Raw genomic sequence first — 11,275 nt, 5'->3', positions numbered from 1 at the left:
TTTTTTTTCTTTTTTACTGACCGGTAACGGGATCGCAACCCTTGGTGTCGCGCCTGTACCGGGGACCGGCAACGGGATCGCAACCCTCGGTGTTGTGCCCGCACCGCGCTCAGCCAGTGAGCGGGAACCGGTCTCCACATGGGATCCGAACCCTTGGTGGGAGCGCCGTCGTGCTCCCAAGCAGCGCACTCTCCAGTGCGCCACCGGGCCGGCCCCAAATTATTGAGTTTTGATCTTCTTTTCTAATACACGCATTCAGTGCTATAAACTTCTCTGTAAGCACTGTTTCCTTTGCATCTCACACATTTTTATAAGCTGTGTTTTTATTTTCATTTAGTTTAAAATTTTAATGTCTCTGGGAATTTCTTCTTTCACCCTGTGTTATTTAGAAGTGTGTTGTTTAATCTCCATGTATTTTGAGATTTTCCTGCTGTGAAAGTTATTGATTGCTAGTTTAATTCCATTGCGGTCTGAGAGCAAGACATTGTATGGTTTCTATTTCTTTAAATTTGTTAAGGTTTGTTTTATGGCCCAGAATGTGGTCTATCTTATTGAATGTTCTGTGTGATCTTGAGAAGAATGTGTAATCTGTTGTTGGATAGTCTATAGATGTCAAGTATATCCAGTTGATTAATGGTGCTGTTTAGTTCAACTATGTTCTTAACTGGTTTTCTGCCTGCTGGATCTATCCATTTCTGATAGAGGGGTATTAAAGTTTTCAATTACAGTAGTGGATTTATCTATTTGTCCTTGCAGTTCTATCATTTTTGCCTTACGTATTTTGATTGTTATATCTTTTGAAGTATTGACTGTTTATCATTATCTGATGCCCCTCTTTTTATCCTTGATATGTTTCCTTGCTCTGAAGTCTGATATGTTCATAATTAACGTAATGAGTCCTGCTTCTTTTTGATCAATGTTAGCATGGTGTACCTTTCTACATCCGTTTCCTTTAAACTATATATGTCTATGTTTAAGGTAGGTTTCTTACAGACTACACATAGTTTGTTGGTTTTTGATCCACTCTGACAATCTTCGTCTTTTAATTAGTGTGTTTAGACTATTGATGTTTAAAGTGATTATTGATCTAGTTGGGTTAATATATACCATATTTGTTACTGTTTATTTGTTGCCCTTGGTTTTATTCTTCTTTTTGTCATCCACACCTTTTCTGCCTTTTATTCTTTTAATTGAGCATTTTATGTGATTCTGTCCTTTCTTAGCATATCAATTGTACTCCTTTTTTTAAAAAAAAAAAACCTTTTTTTAGTAGTTGCCCTAGAGTTCATAATATATATTTACAACTAATCCAGGTCCACTTTCAGATAACACTAGCTTAGTTCACAGGTAGTGCAAATACTTTGTAATAACAAATGTTCTCAGTTCTTCCCTTCTATTCCTTGTATCATTGCTGTCATTCATTTCATGCATACATAAGCATATATGTGTGTGTGTTTAATTAATCATGTCCATTGTTGCTATTATTATGAACAAAACTGTTACCTGTTAGATCAATTAAAAATTATTTCTCTGTGTAGGTCCAGGTTTCTGACATATAATTTTCCTTTTCTCAGAAGAACTACTTTTAACATATTTTGCAAGGCAGATGGTAGCATCAGCAAATTCCCTAAATTTTTGTTTGTCTTAGAAGGTCTTTATTTCTCCTTCACTTTTGAAGGATAATTTAGTAGGGTGCCGAATTCTAGGCTGGCCAGTTTGCTCAGTTGGTTAGAGACACCAAGGTCAAGGATCCTCTTACCGGCCAGCTGCCATAAAAAACAAAACAAAAAAACAGAATTCTAGGTTGGTATTTATTTTCTCTGAACACACTTTAAAAATTTCATTCTACTCTCCTGATGGAATGGTTTCTGAGGAAAAGTCAGATATAATTCTCATCTTTGCTCCTCTGTAGGTAGGTATTTTCTTCCTCTGGCTCCTTACAAGATTTTTCTTTATCTTTGATTTTCTTCAGTTTGAATATGATATGCCTGCATGTAGACGTGGAGGTTGTTCGTTTTTTAATTTTTTCTTTCTTTTTCTTTTTCTGTTTCTTCTTCTTCTCTTCTTCCTCCTCCTCCTCCTCCTCCTCTTCTTCTCTTCCTCCTCCTCTTCATCATCATCACCATCATCACCACCACCACCATCATCATCATCATCATCATCATCATCATCATCATCATCATTTATCCTTCTTCATGTCCTCTGAGCTTTCTTGATCCTCTGGTTTGGTTTCCATAATTAATTTGGGGAAAATTCTTAGTCATTATTGCCTCAAATATTCCTTCTGTTCCTTTCTTTTTCTGGTATTCCTGTTACAACCATGCTACATCTTTTGTAGTCCTATTGTTCACGAATATTCTGTTCTTTTTTTCTTTTTCTTTTCTGTCATTTTTCCCTTTGCTTTTCAATTTTGGAAGTTTCTCTTGTTATATTCTCTAGCTCAGAGATATTTTTTCTCAGCCACAGCCAGTCTACTAATGATTCCATCAAAGTCACTTTCGTTTCTGTTTCAGTGTTTTTGATCTCTAGCATTTCTTTTTGGTTTGCTTCCGTTATCCATCTGTTCCTGTATGCATGTTTGCTTTTTCTATTAAAGCCCTTATCGTATTAATCATTGTTTTTTAAAATTCTTTGTCTGATCATTTCAACATTCCTACCATATCTGACTCTGGTTCTGATGCTTTTTCAGTTTCTTCAAACTATAGTTTTGCCTTTCAGTATACCTTTTAATTTTTGGTTGAAAGTTGGACATAATGTTCTGGTAAAAGAAACTGGGATAAATCAGCCTTTAGTATAATGTAGGGGTAAGGTGTGGGGGGAAAGGAGCATTCTGTATTCCTATAATTAAGTCTCAGTCTTTAGGTGAGCCTGTGCATCTGGACTGTGAACTTCACAAGTGCTTCTCAGGCTTCCCCCATCTCCCTACCCACCATATGTAGAACAGGGTGGTTGAGAGGCCTAGAGTTGTATATTTCCCTTTCCCTAGGTCAGTTAGGCTCTGATAAAACCCCAGAAGCTTAGGCTCTGGTTAAATAGTTTCTCCTAAATCTGGCCTTGTAGAAAACAGAATGCTCTGGCTATTGTGCCTTTTTACCCCCTGTTGGGGGAAGCACTAGGGGATTTTTCTCTGATAGTCACTGTGAGGCCCTGCTTAGAGCTTCTGGAGGTAAAGCACAAAAAGTTAGGGTCCCTCTAAAACTAGGTCTCACTGGAGTTTTTCTCTCTCAGACTTGTCCACACTGAGCCTCCAGCAATTCACTTACAGTTTAGGTTTTACTTCTTTGGTACTGGTTCCTCTGGAGGTTACTGCTTGTGGATTTTTGCTCAGGTAAGTTGTGATTGTGACTCTCTATCCACCTGTTTCTCTCTCCAATTTTCGGCATAGCAATTTGTCCTGTGACCTCATTTCTCTGACAGAACTAAGTAGGGTTGATGATTTTTTGGTTTGTTCAGCTTTTTAATTGTTTTAGGACAGAGCAACGACTTCTAAGATCCTAAGCTTCTAAGTCCTAATATAGTCATTTAGTGGTACAAATTTCCTTCTAAGTACTGCTTTACAAACTTTGATATGTTACGTTTTCATTTTTATTCAGTTTAAAAAATACCTTCTGGTTTTCCTTTTGATTTCTTCTTTGACCCATGGTTTACTTAGAACTATTGTTATATAGTTTGAAATATTTGGGGAATTTCCACATGTCCTCTTGTTATTGATTTGTAGTTCCATATCTTTGTATTACATTATTCTTTTTAAATTTATTGATACTTTTGTTTTATAACACAGAACATGGATTATCTTGTTAAATGTTTTATGTGCTTTTCAAAAGAATGTGTATTCATTTGTGGTCATAAGAAGTTTTTCTATATAAATGTCAATAAGGTCAAGTTGATTTATACTGTTGTTTATGTTTTCTATATCCTAACTCATTTTTGTCTGTCTGTTCAGTTATTGTGAGAAGTGGGTATGGACATGTCCTTCCTCTCACTGCCTACCTTCTTCCCAATTCGTTTTTGCTTCATTTATTTTGAAGGCCTCTTTTTAGGTGCCGACTCATTTAGGATTTGTATGTTTCTTGATGATTAAGCCCTTTATTTCATTAATATTCTTTATTCTGAAATCTTTGTCTGGTATTAATATAGTGAATTTAGCTTTCTTTTGGTTACATATAGTCGGGTCTTGAGTTATTAATTCAGTGTTGTAATCTTTGCCTTTTATTTGGGGTGTTTACAGAATTTACATATAATTCCATTATCTGGATGGTTGTATTTTAATCTAACATTTGCTAATCCTTTTCTTTTTGCCCATTACTCCTCTTCCCATTTCTCTCCCTCACGTGCTCTCTCTCTTTTGACCTTTTTCTGATTGAATTTTTTTTATTATTCCATTTTGTCTGATTAGCAATAATTCTTTGTTGTACTATTATACTAGTTGCTTTAGAGTTTACAGTATAATTCTTTTAGTTTATCAGAGTCTACCTTCAAGCAACATCATACCTCTTCACTTATAGTATAAGAAAGAACCTTACAGGTATATATACTTCTGTTCCTACCCTTTTGGCTTTCACTATTTTTATCACTTGAAAATTTTTTTACATGTGTCATAAACCTCTCAATTAATTGTTATTACTTTTGCTCTAAATCTTTGATTATTTTAAAAAGAGATTAAAGTAATGAAAAAGTTCTTTATTGTTTTACTATTTTGTATAGCAGGCCACTCTTATTTGTGGTTTTGCTTTCTGCAGTTTCAGTTACCAGCTTTCAACTGCAGTTAGAAAATATTAAATGGAAAATTTCAGAAATAAACAATTTATAAGTTTTAAATTGCGTACCATTTCTAGTTGCATGATGAAATCTCATGGCGTGCTGCTTTGTCCTGCCTGGGACATGAATCATCCCTTTGTTCAGTGTATCCACACTGTACGTGGTATCTGACGATTACTGTATAGGTAGAATTATAGTGTATTGTAGGGCTCATTATTATTGATGGTTTCAGGCATCCCCTAGGGGTATTGGAACATATCCCCCAGAGGATAAGGGGGGGAGGACTACTGTAAGGTGCTGTGTTTACCACTAGTAATTACCATTTCTAGTGCACTATTCCTTTTTGTAGACACACATATCATTTGTTGTTTTCCTACTGCCTAAAAGATATCTTTTAGCATTTATTGTAGTGTTGGTCTGTTGGTGACTAGTTCTTTCAGCTTTTATATCTGAAAAAGTCTTTATTTTGCATTTGTTTTAGAGAGATAGTTTAGCTGGGCATGGAATTCTAGGTTGACAGTTTGTTTCTTTTAGTATTCTTCTGTATTTTAGGTTGCACTGTTTCCAGGGAGAAATTTGCTTTTGTCCTTATCTTTTTTTAAAAGAACATTAGACATCCTTTGCTTAAAAAATCCTGGCTTCTTTTATATTTTCTCTTTATCATTGGTTTTCAGTGATAAGCATTTTGATAATAAACTGAATTTGTGCAGTTTTCTTCATGTTTCTTGTGCTTGGGGTTTCTTGAGCTTCTTAAAGCTGTGAGCTTGTTGTTTTCATCAATTTTGTAATTTTTCCTACTATACTTTTTCTTTTCCTTTTTTTTTTTCCTTCCCGTTCTCTTTTGGGTACTTGAATAACATGTAAGTTAGGCTGCTTAAAGTTGTTCCACAGCTCACTGATTGCCTTTTTTTTTTTTTTTTTTTTTTAAATGTCTTTCTTCTTGTGATTCATATTGGATAGTTTCTGCACTGTGTTCTCAGGGTTGGCCTAGTGAAAAATTTGTTAATTAAATGAGACACTTGAATAGTACATACTTTTATTTTTAAATTTTAGTTAGCATGTTTTGTTTATTGGTGGTTGAAAGCACAGCTCTTGGCTTTTCCTCTTCCTTCTGTCTCCTTTTCACCAGTGTAGATGACTGAGCCCTGAAGAATGATTTAAGGGGACCATACCTTTAAAAAATATTGTAACTGCTATTTCTTTGATTATCTATTAAAGAGTTAGTATTTAATTCTGAATCTAAAATTTTGTTTGAAGTAGGAAATATTTTTTGTTCTAAACTTATGCTGTTGAGTAGGTATGTTGGTGTTGCACTTACCCGAGGACTAATAATTTTAGTTGGCCATGCAACAAAAATCACACATACTCTAAATTACCCTTTTAAAAGATTTATTAAGTTGCCTGCACATCCCAGTATAGGCCAAAGTATTCATGCACTACTTCAGATACTCAGTACAGTCAAATGTACAGTTTTTTCTCTAGTGGACAAGGACAAAAAGACCATATTTTTTTCAGCTGAGTACCAAATGAAGTAGTTTGCATTTTATGGTCCAATTTGCATGAAAATAGAAGGTGTGTAAGCTTTTAAAAAATGTTGAGTTATGATTTTATTATGATTTTTGTCACTAAAATTTGTTTCATTCATTGCTTTCTTTGTAATACCATTTCTTCCAAATGTCATATTTTCGTTGCTTTTATGGACAGATTTATACTTGAGAGTGTAAGCAAGGACATTCCATTAGATAAATGGGCAAATCGACCATTGTTACCTGGAAGCTAATAGTATATTTCCATTTGTAGTACTCCCAGTTTTTTCTTCCTCCTTTATTTGATACATGAAAAAGTACATGAGTGAAGAACACCACTGTGTTTTCTTAGATGACTTTTAAACTTCACTAGGTCATGCAAGGATCAGATGTGAGAGGAATGGAGAACCTCAGGATCAACTCAAGTAATTGGAAAAAAAAATATTTGAAAAATGAGGTGGGGTAGTTTCCAAATTGACCTGCCAACCATGGAAAAGGTTCATGTTTCTAAAGTAAGCCATGAAGTTTCATCAGCTTAAATGTGATTGGTTTGTTAAATGGGATTTTTTTTTCCTTCTGAACTTACTCTGAAACCTTTGTTCTTTTTTGTGAGTTGTAGTTTGTTAGAATAATGATTACGTTGTTTTTTATGAGATAATGTTTCTTGTATTTGATGATGAAAATCTATTATTGGCTATGAGGTGATGGGGACTAGGGCTGGCAACAGGGGACAAGTAGCAGAAACATAGCAGTAAAGATTTGGTTTTCAACACATTTGATGTCTTCTCTTATTCCTTTTTTTTAACATTGATTTTGCTAAAAAAAAAACGCCAACCCTTACATATTTGATTTTACTGTCATTTTCTCATTTTTCAATTTTATCTGATTGTTTGTATTGAGTGGTGGCTATATATGGGAAATCTCACTTTTGCATATTTTCACATTTTTTTCATTTTTACTTAAGAGATTTCAGGTAGATGCGTACAAAAATATTCATTTATTTATTCAACAGAAATTTAGTATTGATTATGTTCCAGATATTTAGTGAACTTAAATGTTCTAGGTGCCTCAGATAATTTAGTGAATTTAATGGTGACATCAAAAATCTTTGCCCCTGTAGACCTTATCAAATTTTCATTTCAAAGCATGTTGATTAATGTGCTTCTGGTACAATACACTTGCATAGACATTTAATTTGCCATTATTTGGATGTACTGTTTATTAAAAATTTTTACTCAAAACTGGAAACTGTTTCAGCAAATCATTACTTTTTTCCTTAACATGTAGATCAGGGGAGTAATTGAGAATCAATTTTAGGGACAGTAATACAAATCTTAACTCTGCAATATATAACTTTTTTCTCAACTTAATACTTGGAAGAAATTATTTCTGCTTTGAAGGCTTTTATCTGTCTGTTTTTTGAAAGGGAGATTTCATCTGAATTCTTTAAAAAATTCTTGCCCTGTTCTATGCTAGAGCCTTATAAACTCATGGATACGGTCCTCTAATGGATTTGTAGCACCTTAGTTCTCTCTATTTGTCATCTTCTTGTGTTGAACACTAAAACTTATTTTAATTTCATGTCAAGAAAGTAGTATGTTCTTGTTGAAAAAGATGTTGCTTGAGAAGTGAATACCTTCAGTATTACTGTTTGTCTCTTAAATATGACTAATACATAACTAATTATTGCAGTTTGATCCTCAGATAACCATACTACAAATTATCTATACTTTTTTTTTTTTAAAGAAACGTAGTTATAACAGGCTGTAAAATAATTGTTTTTACATGATTTTCTTAGGTGCACTGACTTATTTTTAGAACTGAAATTTTCGTATGTGTATCTTACAAGTCCAGTAATTACTTATTAGTAGTAATGTGCCACCTATTGTTTTCTGTAGCCAAAATGTAATCAGTTTTTTTTCTTTTTACTTCCTTTTTTGAACCAAAATGTTAGACTTATACAAGCACTAGCAACAACTCTATATCTGGATCATTGAAGCGCTTGGAAGATACTACAGCACGATTTACAAATGCAAATTTCCAGGAAGTGTCTGCACACACCTCTAGTGGAAAAGATGTTTCAGAGGCTAGAGGATCAGAGGGCAAAGGGAAGAAATCTTCAGCTCACAGCTCAGGTCAAAGGGGAAGAAAGCCTGGTGGTGGAAGAAATCCAGGAACAACTGTGTCAGCAACTAGCCCCTTTCCACAAGGTATTAATTATGATGTTTTAGTGAAAATATGTGTTCTTATGATGGTCAGTAGTAGCTACGCCTTGTAATATAATTTATGTTTTACTTATAACTAATGGATTGTTCTAGATTATTATATGATTAGTTGCTATAATAAGATTACTTCAAAGACCAGTGTTTCCTGTTAAAATGTTTCTGGGACCTTTTCTTTCTTTCTGTGTTATGTTTTGTGTTTTCAACATTGAACTGTAATTTTAATATTTAAGTAGATAGAGTATGCTTAAGATTGAGGCAAAGAAACAATAAAAGCTAGAGTTTTTCCTTCCCCTCTATAAAGCGTTCTTTTCTATAATTTTTTTTAACCTTTCCTACTTTAAAACATTAAAGTAGTTAAGATTTACATTTTTAGTAGGTAAATAAATACCGAGCAATTTTTAGGGGACCTAAATAGGTCTTAGTAAATAATAGTTGTTGATTAATAGTGGATTAATTTTGAAGCTTGAAGTTTAAAGTAGAAATTTGATCAGGCTACATATATTTTGTAGTCAGGCTGCTACATATAGCATGACCAGTTAAATTTGGATTTCAGGTTAAAAAGTAATATTTTAGTATAAGCATGTTCCAAATATTGCATGGAACATATTTATACTGACAAATAATTTGCTTAACTGAAATTTAAAATTAACTAGGCATGCTGTATTTTATATGGCAACCCTGTTTTATGGCGAACAGAATAATTTAGGTGAACTTTAGAATACATTAACCCTCTGTTCTAGGTTTTTACTTTGTGTGATTTTTTAAATATGAACATAAATATTTTGAGAAACAAATGTTAAAACTGTTGGAGGAAAATATATTAGTAAAATATACAATAAAGATGCCCTTTTTTCCTCTTTGACTCCTAGGAGTAAATGAGAAAAGAAAATTATATCCAAAATCCAACAGGATATAATTTGAATATATAGAAAGATTGCTTTGTCTGCTGACCTCTCAATAAAAAGTATATTACTAAGTCATTTAGAAAAGAAATCTCCCATTTTCTTGAACTTCACAACACTGAAGAATCTGTATAAGCTCCATTAAGGCATGGTAGAGAGTGTGCTATGTTTTCATATCTGAGGTAGTAGTCTATAAAAGTTTTAAAAGTTGAAATTTAAAGATAGGCTATTTAAGATAATTGGTTGTATTTTTTCATAGCAGGTAGTATGTGAATTTTAGAAAATACACATTTAAAGTATTGCATGTACTAAGTTATTTAAAGTATATGCTACACTGGTGAGCTTTTGACCCCAGCCGTAAAAAAAGGATAGAAAAAAGATGGTGACAGATCAGAATGGATAATAAAGAACTTCTATGTAGTTGCTAATTATGAGGCAAATTGCAGTTATCCTTAAATGATTGATGTAATATAAATGGCTTCTTAATATATATGTTTTTACATATAGACATAGCCTGAAAATGTCCATACAGGTATTATTACAAAAATAATTTTGTAAATTAATGAAACAGATATACTCTTGAAAGCGTTAAGTTTTGGAACCATTAATGTTCTTTTTAATAAGCCATTTCAGAAGGGGTTAAAATTTAAAAATTAAAACCTTGAGACTTTAATTAAAAAGAAATCATTTCGTGTGTGAGGGAAAAATATCTTTGTTAAATACGTAGTTGGATTTATGTGTGATTACTCATGAATGTATTCTGCAATAAAATTTAACACTTAGCTTGAAATTTCCTTTCCACTTTATTTTGAGCTCTTGTTGCCAAACACTTTCATAAGAGACATAATAGATGTGTTGTCACAACTGAGTCTAAACACTTGCTACTTCGTTTGTCAAGCATACACAGGGTTTGGGGAAATGGGATGGTGGACAAAACTATTGCTTCATCCCAGGCCATATTAATTTTCTACCAAATAAGAACCTTGAGGTTCCTCTATCATAGTGACATGGTGGGCTACTAATGTTCTTTAACTGAAAGGTGGGGAGAGAATAAGCAGTTGTGAAAGACATTTATGAAGGCTGTCTCTCCCATGATTTTACTTTCATAAAAGCTATAGCAAAATGTTAGTGGCTGGTTTCATTTCTTTATGCGGCTCCATGGAGAGTGGACTGGGAGAATATAAGGTATAGATTAGGTTCTATGTGATCATTATTTTATCAAATCTCTGTTTTGTTGGGGTAGATTCAGCTGAATAATGGCTAAATAATAACAATTGCTGTTATGTCTTAAAGCTTAGAACTCATGACTTAAGGAACATCTTTTGGTTCTTATTGTATGTTGGGAATATTTATAATTATATCTTCAATATTTGAAAAAGAAGTTCCCCCAGATATTCAGAGTCAATTTGTAGTAGTCTTGTCAGCTCTCTTTGCATGACTGTCAAAAGGAGAAATTGCTGTTCTTCAGTCCTTCCTCAAGCATATACAAGGTGTTTGGGGAGAATTGAGAAATGTTACTATGGTAAAAGTAGGTTACATAAAGCACATCTTATATCTTAGTAATTGTATAAGTAATAGATTGCAATACAGGAGTAAATGTTTAATATTACCTATAAAATAATTGTTTTTAAAGATAATTTTAGAGATAAACTTGATTTCAGTAATAACCTTTTTCAAATTTAGCTTTGTTATATTAGTGGTGTACTGAGATTTACAGTTTTTTTTTTAACCCTCTCTTCTTTCTCCTGATTGTATCACATCTACTGCTCACGGGAACTTTTGCATCCAATTTTTCTTTTCCTCCCTCCCCCCTACCCCCCCCCCTTTTTTTTTTTTTTTTTTTTTTTTTTTTTTTTTTTTTTTT

The 11,275-nt window shown here is 33.3% G+C and overlaps 1 protein-coding gene across 1 annotated transcript in view; it reads left to right on the top strand.

Moving 5' to 3' along the window:
- The window catches only part of MLLT10 (myeloid/lymphoid or mixed-lineage leukemia (trithorax homolog, Drosophila); translocated to, 10), a 230,102-nt gene that overhangs the window by 150,800 nt on the left and 68,027 nt on the right, over positions 1–11,275 (top strand). Inside the window, exon 9 of the mRNA XM_008579437.1 lies at positions 8,239–8,494. Coding sequence (XP_008577659.1) covers positions 8,239–8,494 — 256 coding nt within the window. The remainder of the gene's footprint in view (positions 1–8,238; positions 8,495–11,275) is intronic.

This window comes from Galeopterus variegatus, unplaced genomic scaffold, assembly GCF_000696425.1.
Source record: "Galeopterus variegatus unplaced genomic scaffold, G_variegatus-3.0.2 Scaffold1884, whole genome shotgun sequence".
In the NCBI taxonomy this organism is placed as follows: Eukaryota; Metazoa; Chordata; class Mammalia; order Dermoptera; family Cynocephalidae; genus Galeopterus; species Galeopterus variegatus.
Note: the sequence above shows the minus strand (reverse complement) of the source record. Positions and strands in the feature narration are given on the sequence as shown.